The 23,071-nt window shown below is 33.0% G+C and overlaps 1 protein-coding gene across 1 annotated transcript; it reads right to left on the bottom strand.

Annotated features, from left to right (window-relative positions):
* Positions 1 to 5,686: 5,686 nt before the first annotated feature.
* On the bottom strand, positions 5,687 to 21,825 carry LOC129951260 (lysosomal-associated transmembrane protein 4B). Its single transcript, XM_056063345.1, has 5 exons — positions 21,698 to 21,825; positions 21,425 to 21,598; positions 12,398 to 12,572; positions 12,175 to 12,313; positions 5,687 to 6,556 (listed from the first exon to the last, which is right to left on the bottom strand). Exons 2-5 carry the CDS (start codon positions 21,527 to 21,529, stop codon positions 6,010 to 6,012), a joined length of 966 nt encoding a protein of 321 aa, XP_055919320.1. The 5' UTR covers positions 21,530 to 21,598; positions 21,698 to 21,825; the 3' UTR covers positions 5,687 to 6,009.
* Between the last annotated feature and the right edge of the window lie 1,246 nt (positions 21,826 to 23,071).

The raw sequence follows: 23,071 nt of genomic DNA, 5'->3' as shown, positions 1-23,071 counted from the left end.
ACGAAACTGTGTCCGCCTGAAATAAATTTGTAGAAACCAATGTTTTACTTAACTTTTTGCCTTTAATTGAATACATAAAGCAATGTCATTTCTTGACTAAATATTCAATTTTAATAAAAATTTATTCAAAAAACAGTGTTGCCGCCTAAAACATAAAACTCACTTGTTTTCATTGCACTTAAGCCGTTTTTGAAATAACTTTCGTGCAAAACAAACGCATTAGGCAATGTTATAAGCATGTTAACTCATTTTATAAATAAATAATAAATAAATTTTTTTGTGCAACCTGTTAAGAGGAGTCTTTTTTGAACTTTACAGGAGTACGAAAATAGAATTTGAACTAAAAGCCCAACTATAATAGACTTAACCTAAAGTAAGCTAATGTCAAAACCGAACGAAAAGTTATCAGAAGTTATCGTCAAAACGAAAAGTAACCATAATGGATTCAAGTAACTTAAGCAAATGTTGGGTTGAAATGCTTTTCAAATTTGACATTTGCTTAAGCTCGAGCCATATAATTGGCTCTTGCAGTTAGCGAAACTGAGCAGAAGGTCTATTATGGTTCGTGACATATAAGGCTGCGTATTGGTTCGTTCCCTTAAGCTGGCTTTAACTTGGTTTAGTCTATTATAGTTGGGCCTTAAGAAATTTCAACAACTATGTAAAACTACTCAAAGAAACTTATAAACATATGTATGTAGCTATGGTTATTAACAATACGTTTTTCAAAATTTTACGACAAACACTTTTGCGAAATATGAGATTAAAAAATATGTACTTCTCTTATTTTTTTCAGTCTCAATAGCAGGATTAGCTGGGCTCTTCTTTGGTGCATCAGTGCTCAATTTTGTTGAAATAATTTACTATTTAATATCTGATGTACAATCTGAAAATCAATAAAATATTTTATTTGCTAATTTGTTGTTTTGTATTAAAGTAGACAAATGCCTTAAGAGTGCCTTGTTGAAGTGTTCAATCTTCTTGTACAGATATATACATTAAAATAGAAACACCAGATTTTTAAAAATTCAATTTTGTATTTACTTAATTTTTTTTTTAAGTTTGGTCTCCATTTTCTTATTTTTTTTCTTTCAAACTAAAATTACCCATTATTTGTACTAAATTATAACATAAAATATTTTAAATTCATAAATGCAAAAAAAGAAACAAATTTCGTTTACATTTAAAATAGATACAAAGATTTACAAAAAAAATAAAATTAAATGTAAAGCTATTCTGGATTTAAAAATTATTTTAATATCTGGCTGTAGAACACATTTGAGAGGCAAGTTCCCGCATAAGGCAGCAACGTATCTTTCATGATATTCACATTCATATTTTGATCCATTTTACCCTCAATCAAATGTGTTGATCCAACGCCATACCAAGAAAATTAAACCCAAAGTATGATACTGCCGTCAATATTCTTGACCGTTTTCTGGGAGTATTTGGGATTCAGTTCTTTCAAATTAAGCCTTCTAACGGTTTGTCTGCCATTACTTCTGAGCAAATTTATCTTTGTTTCGTCCATCCAAAAAACATTCCTCTACTTTTTGCCTAATTTTGCCCCACTCTCATCAAAATCATCCTGGGCGAATTTAAACCGCGTTGTTATATTTTGTTTTCCTTGCGACCTTCTGAGCAAGTTAGCTTCAACAAGTCTTTTACGAACAGTTATGGAAGTTATTGGAAGCTGTAGTATGTTATTTCCCTTGAAGATTTATAAGGATTTTTTTTAGGCGCAAATTATATCTCAGGCTTCTCTTGGGATTGTTTTGCTTGGGTTTTACCCTCTGTTTTTAAGCTCTCAGCAATCAACTTGATAGATTTGCTCATTATTCTGGCTATTTTCCTCAAAGATTTTCCCTCACTTCGTAGAACTAAAATTAACAATGCTTACCGAGACCCATATTTTCCTTAGAATTAGTGTAATATTATTAAAATAATTTAAATATACTTCTTAAAGTGAACTTATTGTTTTATAAAAATAAAAAAAAATATTAAAAACTAGTATTTTTGATACTAGTTAAATATTAAGGTCTGTTTACAATGTGTTTCTATTAAAATGCCCACCAAAAACACAGTCTTACCTAAGAAACGGTTCATCTCCAAACAATCAACAAGCGACAAAAAACTTAAACCCTTGCTATTTTGCATAATAGAGTCTAACTTTTTTTTCCGATAACGGTTAACACTGCTTATAATGCATGTTGTTGTTTTGTTGTTTTAATTTGGTTTTACTCTTAGCAACTGTATCTGTCTATTTTAATGTCTATATTTTCAGAAGTTTAAAAGGATTTTCAATACAAATGCTAAGAACAAGGAACAACGACTTTTTCCAACCCTAAGATCAAATACATCCCTTTCCCTCTATAAAATTTTATGTTGGGTGAAAAGTCAAATGTTTGAAGAAAAACTTAATTCTTTTAAAAACCTTAACAATTGCTTGGCTTTTTGAAGCATGGGCTTATTAAGAAAATCACATCTCTTAGTCTTAATAACTTACTGCTCTCAGTAGATAATGACATAATCACTTCGAATCTAATTATCACTTTTTAAATAAAAAAGCATAGTAGTACCTGTAGCGTGATGGTTAGTGGGTTGAACTCAGTATGAATTCTCAGACTACGCGAATACGTTGCAACGCACTCTAATAATTACAGTAAAATGCGCTGGCCTCGTTCCATTAGCGCCTTAGCGAGAGAACTTTGTTCGAGACAAATACAGAAATTGACCAACATTTACAACTGATGGACGAAACAATAAAACCAACGACGAAACGGACAAAACGAAAGGCCAAATGGACGCTTACAGAAACGCGACTATTGACGCACTACGAAGGCACAAGAGTGGCTTACTGACAAGACTCAAAAACTTGTACAGACGACTTACAGACCCACATGACTTGGAGATTAGGACACTGAAGTCGTCAATAAAACATTTCAATCTGTTGATTAAGGAACCCTATATATTTCATCAATTAACAAGTACTGGGACCGCAAGATCCGGTCAGTTATTTCCAGTGACCCTAGTATGTTCCCTAAAATCAACAAGATATTCAGGAAAAATAACGATAATGACCTTCCGTGTCTAAAAATCCAAAGAACTGAAGAGAACAGAGATGTACTCAGGACAGTGCAAATAGATCCAGAAGAAGCCATCTTTGACGATGACTTTTATATAATTGAACATCCGAAGGAAAAAGTGGAGGCGATGGAATCTGCTTTCCATCAAGTGTACAATGTGAATGTTAGCATTCGCCCCAACCACAACCTGAAAAACAGAGCCCACTTAATCACTTTTACCATCAAAATGATATGACACAATGGCGATCTGAGAACCTCCCCTTGTTAGTGATGAAGGTCGAGCTTCAGTTCGCTGTAGTTCATCCTCTCCCGAAAAAGGGAAATGACAACTCCAACCCATCAAATATTCGGTCGATAAGTCTTCTTCCGAGTATCAGCAAAGTTTTCGAAAAGATCATTAATAGGGCTCTGACATAAGTGGGCTGCAGACAGCAAAATAATTCCGGATAAACAATGGAATAAATTAAAACAACAATTCACAGGTGCTGTTCTGGTTGATTTGCAAAAGGCCTTTGACACCGTATGGTTAGAGGGTCTTTACCTAAAATTGAGAAGGCTTGGCATAAGCAAGCCATTGTTGTATATACTTTACGATATGCTTAACGGTAGAAAGTTTGTTGTCAAAAGTGGCAATGTAACTTCTACCACAACATTCTCAATTAAAAATGGTCTTCAACAACATTTACACCAGCGATCTGATAGGTAGTCTTACAAAGGCAATTGTGTACGCCGACGATCTAATTGCGTACAGAACGCCCCGAAAGGTTGAGGTTATTAGAATTCTTTTGCAGCGTGATTTCGAAAAGATTCAGCGGTATTGCGACGACTGGAAACTGAAAATAAATGTCCAAAGTCGGAGACAATTCCGTTCCGGACTCCGTTGGCTGGGGCCACGAGGGATACGTGCAAGAATTGGCGCAAAATGGCGAGCAAAAGTGTAGTGAAGTAACCCGATATCTTGTTAGATCAGTATTTATATTTCGACAGATATATAAATGCTGTTCTGACCAGGGCCAGAGGAGCATTCGCTCTGACGAAACGGCTATTTTACATCAGTCGGCTTGACCCCAGAGTGAAGGTAATTTGCTACATGGCCCTCATACGGCCAATGATCGTTTATGGTTGTCCTGTGTGGTTCAACGTTGCCCCTTCCCAGATGGAGAAGTTTCGGGTGTTCGATCGGCAGTGTTTACGACGCTGTACCGGCTTATATCGAACAGCGGAATCTTCTTATGTGCATTACTTTTCCAACGAGGTCCTATACAACGGGGCTCGAATCAACAGAATTGACAATTTCGTGATAAAACTCGTTCGAGGTCATATTGCAAGAGCTATGTCTTCGACCAACAATTTAATTTTCGGGGCGTTCTATCCGAACGACGAGTATTTTGAGAGTGCACGCTTGAGCGGCTTCATTCCCCCAGAGGCATTCCTCTTTTTAGATAGATGCGGTCTGATACAGGATAGATTGGCAGTTCCGTTAATCTACCACGTCAGACGAAGAACCGTGGATAGGCGACTCCTGTACAATCGGGACGTCATGGCACAAGGCGGAGCAGAGCTCCTTCGGTTCAGTAGGGCTGTGTCCGAACGGGACCGAACTGATAGGATGAAGCAGGAGAACCAGTTTTGGTGGCTTCAATCGGCACTTGATAGTGGGTAGTCGGGATGGGGTTTTAACTCTTGGCCGGCTTACATACTTGTTTTTATAGTTTGAAGTAGAATAGGCATAGTGGCATAACAAAAAATTATAAAAAAAAACATGGAATAAAAAAATATAAAAATAAAAAAAAGGCAACAATATATGAAAAACAAAAAATGTTAGACAGTTAGATTTGCTGCTGTGGTTGTTCTAGTTTTAAGCAGTTTATAGGTAGAATAAGTTTTAAAGTAGTTTTAAGTTTTATTTTAAGGAAATACTTTTAAGTAGTTTTTAAGAAAAAATAAAAAAAGATATTGAAATTAGTTTTTTTTTTAAACAAAAATAAATAAAATGAATTACAGTAAAATACATCTTAGAGTGTCCGTATGGGACCAGTAAGGTAGTTGTAAGTAATGGTTAATTAAGCTAGTTTTATGAATTTGTATCTAGCTTTATGATAGATTTAAGAATGAATGACTAAAAATTAATTTAAAAAAATATGTATTAAACTTGTCATGAAAAGAGCTTTCGCAAATTAGCCGTTCGAATTCGGCATATAAACTGTAGGTCCCTACCATCTCTGACAACATTAATCGCACACAGGAATGGTTGAGAGTTTTCACTAGGCGCTGGTTATTCATGGACTGTTGCGCCACCTAATTTATTTGTATTTAAATAAAAAAGCATAACCAAAGCAATTACTTACCATTGAATTTTCATCACATACTTCCAGACAACTTACACATAAATTCATAGATTTTTAAAAAAATTCCAGTTTACTCTTGCATGATTATGTTTCTAATGACTCACTGTAGGTTTTGCCACTGTTTACAGAGTTTATTGATACTAACCTTGATAAATTCACGGGATTCTTCAAGTTTAAACCAAACATAAGTTAGAAGAGGAAAGCAGTACATGTTAATACAAATCTTATAGTTAATAAAAGAAAGATTTTCCATGACACTTTTTTTATATTACATTATTATTTTATTATTCCAACTATTTGGTTATCATTTTTGATAAATATTATAATTTAATTTGAGCATACTAATTCTGAAACTAAAATATTTTCCATTACAATAATATAAAATAACAACCAATGATGCACACCTTTCTTTTGTATGCCATAATCAAATTTCCATTTTAATTACTACATCCTTCGCGCATGAAAAGTTATTAATTAATAAAACATGCTTACATAATATATTTTATTAAAATTGAATTTTAAGTAAAATATCTCGTCTTCGGTTTCTTCCGGTCCCCTGTTTAAAATTTATTGCTTCAAGATGATACATTTGGGGTGGACGAAACCGAAAGAACTTCTGAGTTATTATTACCGATAAGATTTTCGTTGTAAGGCGGTGGCTCAACTTGCGAAGTGGCTGTCTCTGCATTAACAAGAGAGTTATTATTATTATTGTTGGTTCTATTTTGCGGAATATTTTCATCGTTTATGTTAGATATGGCAACTTGATAAGATGGTGGCGGAACTTGTTTCATGTACTGAGCAATTGCCTCATCATAGTTTGGTAAAATAGTTGTGTAAGCAGTTTGATCGGCTACCATGTTAACTGCAGCATCATGCATAACACATGGCATTAATGAGCGCATGTTATGTTGTCGCAATGTCAAGTACTTATAGCAACGCCATACGATACCAATTGCGTAGGCTTTTATAAAGACAATGCTTACGAATGCAATAACAACTAGCAAAACTAAAGCATTTGGTGAAAGTTCCAATAACTTCTCCCTCCATGGAAGGCGGTGGCTTCTAGCAACAAGATTATGTACCGATTGTAGATAACATAAATACCCAGCCGCAGTGAGACTGAAAGAAAGAAACAAAAATGTAACAAAAACACTATGTATGTAGATTCTTTTTCAATATAAATTTTGCTGTGTTTTTTACTTTGGAACTTGAACTCATAATTCCTTCTATCAGATAGAGGGACCAGACCATTATATATCTGGGCTTTGAGTTTAGAAAAGCTGATAATTCTATAAAATTTGGCAAAAAAATGTTGAAATTTATAACTATATAATTTTAAAACATATTTAATATGTTAATCTCTATACCTCTAAAAAGATATTAAATAAGAAAAAGATATCTATTATAAACTTACATAATAGACAAGACATTAATTGCGTTTTAAAACTTAAATCTGCCTTAAATATCTTTTAACATCTAATTGATAAGAAAGTTTTGTTACTTGTTGAAGATATCTTTTTTTCCTTTTTTTTAAGTAATGAGTATAGTTTGATTCGCTTTAATTGTTTTTTTTCTCTTTTATTATTTATACATAATAATTTGTTTACAAAATCTTTTAGTTAAATACCCAAACAATATTTAATTAAATACATAACGTTATTAAAAAACTTAAATAAATAACCTTTCTGACTGTAACTCATTTCATATTCTTAAATCAACACATAACGTGGTTTCTTCTGACTTTCATGACTTTGTTTGTTTATATAAATCATGATACACTTCTGCCTGTCAAGCTCTCATATTTAATTTGTTTAATAATAAATAAATAGAATAAATGGAATTTCAACCATTGAAGCTGAGACGAAATATAAGGTTCGATGTTTGCCCTAGATTGCAATAAAACACAATTTATGATGTATGGAAACACATTTGTTTTTGATAATGAAATGTTTATGTATGTATGTAAGTTTAATAAAAAAAAAATTAAAATATGACTTTAAATTTAAAAATATTAATATTAATATCAGATTTTGACTCATTTCGAAGACAATCAAAGTAATTTAAACACGATCACATAACAGAGTCCTGGATATGAATACTCTTAAACCTATTTGATGTTCAATTATCATTATATCACATGAGTAACACCTCCTTAAACTTTATAATAAATTGCAGATTATTATCATCGGACTGAATTTTTATCTATGCTTTACATTCGTAAACTTAAAAACACTTAATTTTATTCTCATTAGTTTATTATGTTTACTTTCAGAATAACTCTTAATAACTGAAGCCGAATTCTCATTGATATTCACTCTTAAAAAACTCCAATCTTTTTGAAATTTCCGCGCAGGGCATAACAGTAGGTACATACTTTCCAGGTCAAGACAAAGCTTGAAACGCAACAGTGAAATTTCGAAATTCTAATGATTTAGAAATGTAAAGCACTTTTTGTGCTCTAATCCCGACTTAGTTCAAAAATCTTTTCCTCCTCAAACTTGTGCTGTGTCAGTTTGACGACAAGCGGGATGAGGAAATTTAAGCTACTTTTGGACTCCAAAACTCGAAATTGGTTGGCCAAGTGCTTAATCCCACTTTTTAAACCAAACATCATTAAAAAAAAAAAACTAATGATGGAAGAATTTACGGTCATTTTTGGGGTTCTAGAGACTCCAAATTAGTTTCGCAAGTTCTTACCCTCAAACTTAAATTGCAAAGCTTTAACTTTTGAAGACTCTTTAAAACAGCACAAACAATTTTAAAAATCTGGTGATGATGTAATTATAGGCTATTTTTGAGCTACTTAAATGATCTCGTTTTTCTTCTTGACAAGACTCGAAAACAGAAATGGTAGAGAGTTTTAAGTCACTAAGCCCTAGTTGTCAGCAAGGCTGGAATGCTTAATATCGGGCATTTTGAAAAAAAATCTATCCCATGAAGAATAAGAATTTTAAAGAAATCGCAGTTTCATATTTCTATTCCCACTTGATCACAATTTTGTCATCTTACTACTTTTAAAACAATCTGGTCAAACATACTCACTCACATATGCATTGTACATTTAACTATTCAAATTTAATTTTTTTTTAAATGTATCCCCACATCTGCCTCTATAGTAGAATCGATGTTGTATGTTCTTAAGTAGCCTTTTATCAAATGGGCCATTAAACTGGCCTAAGTGTGTCCGTTTCCATCTTGGACAGCCACTTTAACCTTACCAAAGTAGTCGTTTTCTTCCTAAGATTTAAATTCCTTCATTATTAATTTTTTAATATGTTAATATGTTGAGTCTTAAGGTGTGGTGTTTCCAGCTTTACGGTGTTTCCATGCTTTTCAAAAATTATTTTTCGATTTTAAATCCCACCAAGTATTTCGAATATTGCTCACGCAAATAACTTTTTAACTTCACATAGGAAGTAAGCGCTTCGATTTGTCGAATTACAAATATCGACATTTGTACATCCGTAAGTTTGGGATACCATTTTTCGTCGTCTATATCTCAAGAACTAGTAGAGATATTGAATTCAAAAAATGATTTGTTTTCAGTTACAAAATCAAAAGATACAGAAAGAGTTCAAAAAAATCTGTTTGTTCAGATTAAAAACTGATGTTTTGCTTCATAAAATTTGTATTCTCAATGTTTAGAGTACAGAATGAATAGGTTAACAATTTTAACATTGCATTACTATTTATAATTTATATAGATTGGTCATCTTCATCTGACGAAGAAGAACATCATATAGTTATTTGCCGTTTAAGACACACGACTACTCAAACGGTTTTTTTGATTTTGAAGAAACTTACTCGGTTGTATTATAAGGTTCTTGCCATTCAACATATAATGCTTTGTCATTTTTTCTCACACAATTCCCTTAATAGAAAGAAAAAAAGGTAGTTTATTTTTACAGGGTTGTGAGCAGAACTCTATTTTAACAAAAATATCCCTGAAATTTCCCATTTTAAGCTAGTCACCGGTGACAATCACGATTTGGTGACTTTTTCTGGTGACAGCTCTTTAGTTGTCAATTTCATTGGAAATTGATTTTAATTTTTTGTTGCTGAAATTTCAAGACAATATGAATGTGTTTGTGCCTTTGATTGTACCTACAGAAAATGAAAATATTAATCATAATAGAAATATCCGGCTCTTGAGGATTAACCTCCGCAATAAAATAAACATTCTTGATCTTCCAAGTCCAAAGTAAGTACGCATATGTGGTATATATGCGGTCAACACGCGTTCCCCCTATTCTTCGATTAGCCGTGACTTTAAATTTTCATCGTTACTACTTGGTGCATCAAAACTTATAATTACATAATAATCCGGATAGCTTCAGATCGGTTTTTGAATACAACCATTGAAATTGTAACAAACGTCAGTGAATTTCTTTTAAAGTGATACCAAATTCTAAACAAAATTTGATTATCACCTTACACAGACGCAAAAATTAGTTTGATCACTTTTTATGATCACAAAGGTGACAATCAAAAATCACCTTAGCCGATTTCACCCTTGATAAAATTTTAAAAGCTTTTAAATAAAAGTGCTTTGTTCTAAGCAACTTTAAATTTCATGTAGTCATTTACAACCATATTAAAAACTAAAAACTGTTACTCTAAATAAATACATTTGTTTGCGTTTAAAAAAAAAACTGCATAAGTATGTAATTCAAACTGATTTTAGTTGGACATAAATTTAGAAATTTATCACATTTTAGTTCTAATACATTTTGTAATCCTTTTAGTTGTTATTTGTTTGTTAAAATTATTAATTAATTAATTTGTTAATATCAACTTATTAAATAAATCAAAATGTACTTAAATAATCATGGCAAAAGGACAATGGTGCTCAGAAGATAAACGAAAAATAATTTTGCAGATGAAATACAAGGTGAAGGACAGTTTCTGACATATCCAAGCTGTTGTAGTGCTCCAGAAAAATGGTTTCCAACGCTCTTCGGCATTTTAAATAATTTGGAACCATTCAAAACATCGGACTATGTCCTCGTAAAAGAAAGAGACCACACCAAAAGAAGACAAAGTAATTTATCGTTTGTCAGCCAAGGAGGAGAAGGTTTTAAAGCTCCAGTGCCATCCGCAACATACTGAAAGAATATTATGATGTCAACATATCATCAAGAACGGTAAGACGCCGAATAAATGGACAAAATTACGTGGTTACATTGCCCAGCGAAAGCCACTCGTTTCAAAAAAAAAAAAAACTTGAAAGCCAGATTAGAGTTTTTAAAAACAAACTGTTTTTGGAAAAACGTGCTTTGGAGCGACGAATCCATACAGTCGATTTGGTTCAGATTGCAAAAAGTATGTATAGCGTTCACAGAATATGCAACACAATCCTCGATATACTGTCAAAACGGCCAAATATGGTGGTGGGAATGTTATGGTCTGGGCTGCATATTCCTGGAACCGTGTTGATCCTATAGTAAAAATTGACATAAAAATGGGCCAACATATGTACAAAAGTATCCTGCTACACCATATGATTCCATTTTCAGAAGAAAATTAACCTATTCTATTGAGATTTATGCATGATAAAGACCTTAGCACACATCATAACTTTTGAAAGGTCAATAAAATTAACGTATTAAAGTAGCCATCGAAAATTTGTGGAATGATCATTGAACATCAAATTGAAAAAGAAAGCCGAAAAATTTGCAAGAACTAAGGCAGTTCATTGAAGATGCATGGTATGGTATTCCAAGACAACGTTGTGTGGCTTTGGTTGAAAAGTTGCCTAGAAGAATCAGTGCAGTTATAAAAAAAAAGTTATCCATCTAAAACATAAAGAATGATGAACAAATGTCCAGGTTAAAGAAGTTGTTTTAACTAATTTTTCAATTCTTTTTTAACAGGTAATTTTAGTACAATGTTGTTTTCGGTGAAAACATATATGCCACCATATTGCATATAAATAAAATAAACTTGCAGCTTTCAGTCCAACAAAAACTTTTAAATACAAGATTTTTCATTTCATCAAATAAGTGTGCTAAATTTTTGTCCTCCACTGTATATATTTATAAATAAAAAAAAATAATAAAACATGATTTTATTTTCTAAATAATGTATGCAACAAAGAATAACGTTTTCGACATCTGAGAAAAATCGAATTGATAGTTTTTCACAAAAAAAAAAATTAAAAAAAAAAAAAAACTATACTAAAAGGTAGTAAAAATTTGTTTTCGACTCCAATATCTTTTCAAAAATTAAAGATATTGGGTTCAAACAAATTTTATCTTATAACAAAATATTGTTGTTCAAAGTTTGAACACTCAATTTTTATTAAAAAAATAAGAATCTACAAAAAACAGACATTAAAATAAAACCCATCAAAATATTGTTGCTAACTTTTAGTAAATGTTTTTAGGAAAATACAATAGACAACATTTTTAAGAAAACACGAAAACCTACAAAAACAAAACAACAACTAATAATGGTTTTAGAGTCAAGTATCTTGAGAACAAAGACTTTAAGTTTTTTATCTCAAACAAAATATTGTAATTAATATTTCGTTTTAGGAAAGACGCTCGTATGGAAGTGGTCAAGGTGGGGCACAACCCAGTCTTTTTTTGTTATTATTGTTATATGACCAACCTACATTCACAAAGCACATAAAAAAACACATTTTTTTCTAAAAAAGTATCATAGAATGGGATAGATACTAAAAATTGGAATTACGTTTTTGATTGATGGTTTCCCTTTGAAAAGAACATACTTACGTTGTAATAGCGAAATCGAAAAGCTGCAAGCAAAAGAATGGCAATATGTGAGAAGGTTTGCTCTTAATTGTGCCGTATATCATCATCAGTGTAATTGTAATCATGCAAAGACAAACTAAGCCACCCATATCGAAATTTTCTGAAAAAAACAAAATAATAAAAACAAATCAATATAAAAACTTTGTTAAAAAACATCTGCGCTATATGATACGAGTATACTTACGATAATTTAATGAATGATCGCGATAAGCAATTGGTGTATCAATCTTGCTTAGTGGCGTTGGCAACGCTGGGGCATTTAAATCAACGGAATAATCATAGCTGTTTTCAAGTTCCTCGACCATTTGTGGATTGTGCCATATTACAGCCAAAAGGCTTAAAGCAAGACAATTAAGAAACTGGAAAAATTATTAACAATTGTTTTATTTGAATATTGTGGAAGTATTTAAAACAGAAATACAAGAGTTTTTGTAGAAACTCTTCAACAAAAACATTGAAAATTCAACAAAAATATTACAAGTATTAATTCATGAAAAGCAGCTTATGTTAAACATTTGTCCAACCACACAATTTACGAACACAAAAAAGATTTTAGGTTACCATTTCTTTTAAAGAATAGACCACAAAATACTTTACTCTGTAAATTGCTGAAAATTGGTCTTACTTCACTTTTCTTAAGGGTAGTAAGGCCAATTTTATAAAGTTAATCTCATATCACGGCAACGTCTCAAATTAATATTAAAGAAACGCTGAGCCTGCTAAAATGATTTTTAACAGAAAAAGACAAACCGGATTAAAATTAATTTTTGTTCTTGTTCCGTCTTCTAAATATCAATTTTTTTTAAATTTAAAAATACAAAAAACAATATTAAAAACAGTTATTTTCAAGACTTGAGCAGATAGTTAAAATTCAAGTTCGTATTCGAAATCAGCGTAGGTTGTCAACAGTAAATCCGTCCGTATCCGAGGCTTGACTGAGAAAAGGGGACCCTCTAAACTGCACCAACTATAGGGGAATCAGTCTACTTAACATCGCCTATAAAATATTCTCTGCCGTAATATGTGAACGTCTAAAGCCCATCGTCAACAACCTTATCAGTGTAGTTTTAGACCAGGAAAATTCACAGCCGATCAAATATTCACATTGCGGCGGATGCTGGAAAAAAAACAAAAACATCAAACCGACACCCACCATCTTTTCATCGATTTCAAGGCCGCATATGACAGCATCTACAGGGACGAGCTGTTTAGAGCCATGTCTAGTTTTGGCATCCCTGTCCGTTTGTGCAGGATGACCATGGAGAATTCACGCTGCTCCATAAAAGTTGAAAACAACTTCACAGAATTATTCGATGCCAAAAAATGTTTTAGACAAGGTTGTTGCGCTGTCATGTGATTTTTTAACATCGTGCTTGAAAGAATAGTGCACAACTCACACGTCAACACTAGACACTATCTTTCAAAAGTCTGTCCAATTACTAGCAAATGCTGATGACATTGACATAGTCGGAAGAACTCGGCGTGATGTCAAATGTCAATAGCGCTTCTATGAGTTTTGAGGCAGAGGCGACAAAAATGGGTTTAACAGTTAATGAGGGCAAAACAAAGTACATGCTGTCGGCAAGAAAGGACATACAACACCGACGTCTTGGTCAAAACGTCACCATAGACAGACGTAACTTTGAGGTAGTCAAGGACTTCGTCTACCTAGGCTCCGCTGTAAACGGAGAAAACAACACCAGAGCTGAGATCAATAGCAGAATAACTCTTGCTAACCCGTGTTTCTTTGGGCTAAGAAAGCAATTGAGTGGTAAAGTAATCTCTCAACTTAACAAAGTGTCGCTATATAAAACCCTTGTCATCTCCGTCCTGCTATATGTTGCAGAAGCATAGACTATGACAAAAGCGGATGAAAGCACCTTGAGTCGGTTCGAGAGAAAAGTTCTTCGTGTGATCTACGGTCCAGTATGCATCGAAGGGGAGTCGAGGAGAAAATGGAACTACGAGCTGACTGTACAGCGACGTAGACTTAGCCAAAAGGGTAAAAGTCCAACGACTAAGATGGCTGGGTCATGTAGAGCGCATGGAAACCAATGCTCCGGCCCGGAAAGTCTTCGAATCCACACCCGCAGAACAGCGCAGTAGAGGAAGGCTGCGGATCAGGTGGCGCGCACAAGTGGAAAGTGACCTCACCCACCTTGGTGCGCGAAACTGGAGACATCTAGCTAGGGACCGAGCTAGATGGAGAATTTTGTTGGATGAGGCCCCAGTTCACACAGGACTGTAGCACGACCTTAAGTAAGTATTCCAAATCAGCACTGAAAATTCATTTCGAAACATGTTTTTCAAAGCTATGAAAGTATTTAATTGAAGGTTTGCTCAAAACTTAATATAGTGTCAAATAAAGACCAACAGTTAATAAGAATTTCCATAAGTAAGATTCTAAATCATCATACAATTTTTTGTTAAGGGTATGTTTTTTTTTTAACTTAGCCCTAAAATCATGTTTTTCGTTGTCTTTGGCATTTTTAAAGGGGAATATATTAAAAACATGGTGTGATCGAAAAATTTAAAGGCAATATTTGAATTCGGAAAATATTAATGCTTTAACGGATGGTTCTGCTTTTGCAATAAAAACAAAACGTAATGACCAGTGTTTTTAGTACTCACTACATTTTAAGATTATTCACATAAAATACACTTTAACTTTGATAAACTTGTTTAAATATTATTTGGATGTATTTTGATAATTCAACTAAGTCATTAAAGATTTATCTACTTCTTGGCTCATCGACTCCAACTCCTGAACCTCGCATCGCAAGATTTTCCTAAGGATTTCATCTGAGCTCAAGTCCAAAAACTGGAAATTTACTTTTACCGATGGGTCCAAATCTTCAGAAACTACAACGTGTGCAATCACAAATGAAGACGGTAGCAAGACACTTTTTGGATTACTTCCACAAACCGCGTCCATTTTAACTGCTGAAACCTTTGCCATTTTTACTGCCATTCAAGAGGCTATAAAAGAAAAAAACAAGCAGGTTATTTGTACAGGCAGTCTCTCTACATTCAAAGCTGTCAAAAATACCAACAACAACTCCACCAATCTCATCAACAACATTCGCTCCTTATTGGTAAATTCAAACGAGCATATAAAACTAATGTGGACCCCTGGACACGTTGGCATCCGTGACAATGAGCTCGCTGATAAAGCCGCCAACCTTGCAAGCAAGTCACCAACCTACTTCTATAATATTTACACCAAGAATGACCTTGTGAAGAACCTCACACGAAAACTGGTAAGCACCCAAGTAAATGAATGGAGAATATAGAACCATAACCATAACTATGTAGGAGTGAATCCAACACATTTAAAACCTTTATACCCTACAAACTGCAAAAAATCAAAAATAAAAAACTTCATCTGACTCCGACTTGGCCATACCTCTGCCACCCACCTCCAACTCCTCAAAAAAGAACCTCCTCCCATCTGTCCTGCCTGCAATGCTACACCTGACCTACAACACCTGCTCCAAAACTGCAACAAACTAAACCAATCATTGAGAAAATTCTAAATGGAAACAACATCATCCATACGCTGAGATACCCAAGTTTGTCAAATATAATTAAGATCAATGATATTCTTTTAGAAATTGAAACCATGTAGGAGTGAATCCAACACATTTAAAACCTTTATACCCTACAAACTGCAAAAAATCAAAAATAAAAAACTTCATCTGACTCCGACTTGGCCATACCTCTGCCACCCACCTCCAACTCCTCAAAAAAGAACCTCCTCCCATCTGTCCTGCCTGCAATGCTACACCTGACCTACAACACCTGCTCCAAAACTGCAACAAACTAAACCAATCATTGAGAAAATTCTAAATCGAAACAACATCATCCATACGCTGAGATACCCAAGTTTGTCAAATATAATTAAGATCAATGATATTCTTTTAGAAATTGAAACCATTATATAAATGTATGTGTGTAAAATTAATTATAGAGCGGTAGGCCTTTGCAGCTAGAAGCTCAATAATTTTATATTAACATGTAATTTATTACTTGTTTAATAAATATATAATAATAATAAATATTTCAAAATCTAAACGTGGTAAATAATTCGCAGAGCTTTTATTTTAAAGTCCGCAATTATAGGTGCCTTACAAAATTTTCACTTCTATGTCAAAATAGAAATCATTTCGATAAAGGCCGAAAGAAGATAAGTTGCGGATAATTTGTCAATTATGAAGTATTCAAGTATTATGTTAAAAATACAAAGAATTAGTGAGTTAACTTTTACATGATACTATTGTGGTTTAAGGTTTTTTTTATTGAGAGTTGTCATTATTGTGTTTTTTATGTTGAAAATAAATACAGTGGCTCCAACGACAATACGGACAAAAAAAAGTAAATTTTGAAAATGCAATTTCTCCAAGAAAATCTATACTGTATATGTATGAGTAAAAGAGTAAAGGAGTCAGCAACGAAACCATCAGAAGAAGAACCATTAGTTCTTCGAAGTAATTACGGCTGTGCAGCCGTGTGTAATAAGAATCAGCAAAAAATTAAAGAATTGATTAAATTAAGTTGACTAATGATAATATAACACAGGAAATGTCTTCTTGGAATAAGTTAGAACTACATATTTCTGCCATTAGACATAACAATATCATAAATAAGGTTCTGTTCACGGACGGATGGAAGAAGAAAAAGTAATGAATGAAACGTTACAATCTTGTAAGCCCCGACAACTCCGTTGATGGGAGACACAGCCATCCGTTCAGTCATTCTCACGTTCGTATTGCGATCGTGACGTTCTGCTGCTGTTTTAGTTTTCTCTGTGTTATCTCTTTTATTTTCATCTCTGACCCTTGCGACCCTATTGAAAGCTTTAAACGTTGACTTTTGCTAATACACTGGAATGTTTTACTACTCAAAATGGAACAACAAAATCGTAACTATGCTATGTGTAGGCAAGTCCTTTACAATAGAAGATATAGACATATTGAAATTCTTAGATGATCTGTCAATATCGCGAACAGTGTGAGGCGTATATACAACAACATGCTGATTCAGAGGTGTGTAATAATATTATTATCCTACCATATAATGGCTTTAATCGGAGCTTTGTAAATTTCTCTTTAAGGTTTTGAATCATTGCAATGAGTATGGCTGGGTTAATATAAGTCTATTTTTTATTCGATACAAAACAAAACTGGCCAAAAGTGCTTCAGTAGAAAGCTGTTTTCTTCCATACATACATAAGCCCTAATGCAACATACCCCGTTTTGGACTTTAAGCTCGCTCAAAACTACTTATCAACTACTAATCAGACCGACAAACAATCTACGTAATGGAATCCCCAGGGTAATAGACGAGTTGGAAGACCAAAGACAACTTGGAGGTCATCAGTTTTGAAGGAAGCTCGGTCTCAAGGTATTCAATCTTGGCCATAGCTGAGGTCAGTTGCGGTGAATCGGGATAGGTGGAAGGATCTTGTTGCTGATCTATACTCCAAGAGGAGTTAAAGCGCTGCTGTACTTGCAGCCGGACAACATATATAATCAGAGCGAGCTCATTTCATTGTACACAGATCTTTTTTTTATTTATTTATCTACTTATCTAAAAATTTTTACTTATTTATTTAAAATATAAATTTATACAATAATTCAATTTTAAATTTATCTCGAGATAAATGAAAATCAAAAATAACACATACTTCATTGAACGAGGAAATTGCTCGTGATATTGGTTCATTTTTTTCCATAATTTGTTCTATGCAGTTTTTCAAAAAGGAAACAACTTGTTCTTAACTGTCTAGATGGTACATAAATGGAAATCTGAGAAAGCAAAAACGAACTTTTTATATGATAGCACAAACATTACATCATGAATTTTTCTTCTAGATTCTAGGAATTTTATCCCGAGCAATTGGCACCTAGCTTTATAGTCTGGACTAAAAATTCCAACGCATTTTACGAAACACACATTTAGTAAACCGCTTTTGGACCTGTTCAATTCTATCAGAATGAACTCTATATAATGGGTTCCAAATCACATCAGCATAATCGATTGTTGACCTAGCTAGTGAGGTATAAAGGGTTAGTAAAACATAAGGATCCGTAAAATCCTTACTATTCCTTTTAATGAAACCAACTAGGGTGTTCGCCTTAGCCACAATGAAATCTATATGCATTTTTGGAGACAAATTATTATCAAAAATAACTCCTAGATCTTTGATATTGTTAACTTTAGTCAAAAGATTCGATTCGATTTTGTATGGAAAATTAAGAGCTCATGCAGATTTAGAAAATGATATAGCTTCGCATTTTCAAATATTAAGTTTCAAACTGTTCAAAGAACACCTCGTAGAAATATGGTCCAAATCTTGTTGAACTCTTACACAATCATCAATGGTTTTAATTTTTAAGTACAGTTTTAAATCATCAGCATATAGTAGATAATTACAATTTGGTGTTATGTCAACTATATCATTAATATATATTAGGAAAAGTAAAGGGCCAAGATGACTCCCTTGCGGAACGCCGGAAGTACATTTTATACTTCTCGAAACTTTGTGGTCAATAATTACTCGTTGAGTTCTGGTTTCAAATACGAAGAGATCCATTGAAGCATCTCAGAATGAAAACCAAAATATTGAAGCTTTTTCAGTAAAATAATATGATCTACCGAATCAAAAGCTTTACTAAAGTCGGTGTAAATAGCATCTACTTGACATTTATTCTCCATTGCATTTAGGACATATGAAGAGAAAAGAGCCAAATTAGCCACGACTACGAAGCCATGTTGTGACTCAGATAAGCATTCGTTTATCATAAATTCTATTTTGTCTTTAACCAGACTTTCGAAAAGTTTGGGGATGGCTGAGGGCTTGCAGATTCCTCTATAATTTTCTACTAGATTTTTAGAACCTGCCTTGAATATAGGAACAAGAAATGCTTCTTTCCATTCTGGTAAAAAGAACCCCATGGACAATGAGTTGTTGAACAATTTTAACAGAGGCAAACAAAGAGAATCACTACAATTTTTCAAAATGCTTGATGTTATTCCATCGGCACCGCAACTATTATTTATTTTAAGGGCGTGAAGCGCTACTGAAAACTCATCGAAAGTCAATTCCATTGAACCAATGTCAACTTTTTCTTCCAAGTTTGAAACAAAAGATCTATAGAAAAAAATGCCCTGGAGGACATATCGGACTATGGCATTCATAATGATGTACGGCTTTTAAGTGGACGAATTCAATCTCTTTATGTTAAGTTAAAAAACATTGTTGTTACCTACTTATCAGCAACAATAAAGATAGTAATATAGATTTATATTATTATTCTTGCCTGACAGGTTGACGTACCATGGGTACGTGTGCTAATATTGTCTCGATTGCGTGTTACCTAGGATACGCCAGACATGAGGACTTCACTGCTCCAGCTGCCTTCCTCGATACTATTATCATATATGACGATAGTTAACCAAATTTTTCTATTTGTATTTTGCCTTGTAATGTATAAAATTTATAAATATATTTCTACAAAACAATTGTAACCACATCTTCAAAATGTAGGTATAGGGTGCTGCTGAGGTAGGAGGAGGGGTGTAGTAAAAGCATAGTTCTTATAAAACATGCCCAGAAAAGACAAACTAGTGTATTTATAATAGAACTCTAAAACATTTATTGCTTCTGGATTGTCGGTTTGACGTCTTCAGTAAATAATAAATGAGCAGGAGTAAATGTCCATCAAAATGCCGTTCTAATGCTATGCGTAATACCATAACCCATACCAAAATGTCCATACTCCTTTATATTTCGTGCGTCATATTAATAGTGACAGCCACTGTATGTTTTCAATATTATTCTCATAAAGAAATAGACATAAAGTCCCTGTCCATATTATTAGATCTGCACAATTTTTAGATTTATTCGATTATACGCAATATTTTTAACGTTCAAGAATGGATGTATGTTTACATTTTCATACAAGATGCAGGTCCATGCCACACAGCCCGGTCCATAAAAACTTATTTGAGGGAAGAAAACATCTCTCTGTTGGACTGGGCGGCAAACAGTCCTGATATGAACCCAATTGAAAACGTGTGGTAGCTGGTGAAGAGAAAAGTAGCTAAAGATCTGGTCACTTATTGAAAGAGTAATTCACGTGTGAAATCACCACCCAAAAATGCAGGAAACAGATCATGAATTGACAATATGCCGCGCAGAATTGAGGCTCTTATTAAATCAAATGCAGTTTCAACAGAATATTGAGAAAAAAAAATTACAAAAAAATAACACAAAAAACTGAAAATATTAATTTAAAAAAATCTTTAAATCTGTTGCTTTATTTCTAGGAACTAGTTCATATTCTGCATACAAAATAATATAAATGCATTACAATATTCGAAAACCTGATTAAAATACCTAAAAAAATTAAGATTTTGCATAAAATCTAAAGTGCGTCTAATAATATGTCCAGGGACTGTATGTATTTTTAATGAAAAGGGTCTAATTATCATAGTGGGAATCTAAAATTTAATTCAATAATTGTGCACTATATGTTGCCTGTTGTGCACGCGTTATCAGACACCGAGCGAGTGAAAAAAGAATATTTCTATTAATCTTCTTTAAAGAGCGGTAGATTTATTTAATAATAAAACGGCAATGTGCAAATCTTATCGTCAGCGTCAAAAATATTTAGATCTTTTGTTGCACAACTAAATGATACACGGTTCGATCTGTATTATTGGGTTGAATGTGCACACATATGTAGTGTCTGTGGGTCACTTTACAATTACCAGCTAGCTCACTTAAAAACACAATCATTTTGTTTTAACTTGATATGTACACCAGTAAAGTTCACTGACAAAGACAATATTGTTTTGTTTACAGAATTTAAATTGTATTAGTGTTAGAATCAATTGTCTGGCTATAATATTTTTTACGAAAATACATAATGAGTTAAGCTAAGTACAGTGTTAGATTACTTTAGTTAATGGTCTCACAATAGGTTTGCGCACATCCTTTTAATATTTGATAGATGTAGCTTAAAAAACTAAATCTGACAAATTTACGCGTCGTTCATCTAAAAATATATGCACAGAACACAAATTGGATTGTAAAATATTTTGTGACAATTTTTTGTACTGGATTTCACAATTGTCTGTACTTAGCTTAACTTAAATTCTTACAAAGAAGAATTATAATAATGTTGAATAATCAAAATCTACTCACGAGATGCCAGAGTCCAATTATTATGGTTACAGTATGAACATGTAATCCAAAACAACAAGTCCATTCTTTTCTTGCAGGACTTCGTTTAAGTCGAATTCTCAGCATTTTGTCCACAATTGAAGTAATAAGTATAGAAATATTTAATCCGTATTACTTTTTTATGAAAAAAATCACCTTGAAAATAAGAACAAAATTATAAACTATTTTTAAATATCACTTTCAAAACATTTAATCTGCTATTTTCTTACAAAATATCTCAAACAAAATAATTACCTTTCTTAATTATTTGAACAAAATATATTTTATGAACTCCGTTTCCACAAAACAAGAACAAAATCTTCTCAAATAAAAATATTGATATTGAAAATGGAAGCGTCTCATGAGCTTTTAACTTCAATTCACACCTAAGCAGAATTTCTCTGAATGCAAGGAATGAAAGTGTTCAAAATCGTGTTCACACGTTGCATTTTCTATAAAATGTCTCAAACACAATTATTATATTTCAAACTGAAATATTATAACAACAAATTTAATATACGCAGAATAGCGAAGGGTTTTTTTTGGACTTGCTACAAAATGTTACTAATAAAATTTATTTTCTAATAAATGTCATATACTTAGTAACACCAAATAAAGGCAGTTATGTGACGCAATGAGCGACAGTAACAATATTGTTTTGAAAATACGATTGTAAGGACTGCAAACTTAAATTCAGATATAATAAGTATTAAATTACGGAATTTTAAGATCCCTTAGGAAAAAATATAAGCTGTGTTAGGTAACAAGAGCTCACTTCCAACGGGTGCCTTTAAAGACGTGTGATTTTAATTTTTTCCGGAGTTGGTCTTTTTGACAGTTGTCATTTGATTTATGTTCAGTTTGGTTTGGTTACCTACTCACTTACTTCTGAACATCGTGCAAATTTATTAACAAAATAATCGTTCGGTTTTCGCGGCACAAAGAAACAATCAAACTATTGAAGAAAGCTTTTGGTGAGCACATTGTTTCGCTTCGTGACTCGTGGGCCTATTTCGGGACCTCAAAGATCGTGTGATTTTACACCGCTGAACTATTTTTTGTGGTTATGTGAAGTCACTTGTCTATCTAGCCCAAGACCATGCACGCCTTGGAGAGATATGGTTATTTACATAATGGAAAACCCTTATATTTTTAATAAAGATAACATGGGTAAAAACATTATTTTTTCTTGAAAACCATATTTTAAAAAACACCCCTTAAAACCAAAATTTTTCAAAGTCGGTGAACATTTAAAATTTTCAAACCACTGAATCTAGAATAAAGCCTTTTTTTATTATTTTACGAATATTTTTTTGTTTTTTATGGAACATTTTTGTATGACTTTAATTTTATTCCGTAGTTAATTAAACACGTGGAATTAGCGTGTTTCCTTATAGGGCTATAAAGTAAGGTCACTGAGGTCCAAGTTTATAGCAACATACTCTTGACGAGGACCAGCAACTTTTTTTTATAATTAGCGAACACTAAAGGGTTTTGTATACCTTTAATATGCCAAAGACTCAGTGTAAGCATTAGAAAAAGAGGGAAGGGTTGGATAGGAGGTGTCGGTGTACATTGATTTTATAAATTTTTGAACATTGCAATGACAGGGAAAGATAGAGCGTGGCG

This window comes from Eupeodes corollae, chromosome 3 (genome assembly GCF_945859685.1).
Source record: "Eupeodes corollae chromosome 3, idEupCoro1.1, whole genome shotgun sequence".
Classification (NCBI taxonomy): domain Eukaryota; kingdom Metazoa; phylum Arthropoda; class Insecta; order Diptera; family Syrphidae; genus Eupeodes; species Eupeodes corollae.
Note: the sequence above shows the minus strand (reverse complement) of the source record. Positions and strands in the feature narration are given on the sequence as shown.

What these genes read in the sequence shown, in the direction of transcription:
- LOC129951260 (XM_056063345.1), bottom strand. Translation starts at nt 21,529, where the DNA reads ATGCTGAGAATTCGACTTAAACGAAGTCCTGCAAGAAAAGAATGGACT. An exon ending in TAATTGGACTCTGGCATCTC is followed by an intron (nt 12,573 to 21,424) that starts GTGAGTAGATTT and finishes TAATTTTTCCAG; the next exon opens with TTTCTTAATTGTCTTGCTTT. An exon ending in CGATCATTCATTAAATTATC is followed by an intron (nt 12,314 to 12,397) that starts GTAAGTATACTC and finishes TGTTTTTTTCAG; the next exon opens with AAAATTTCGATATGGGTGGC.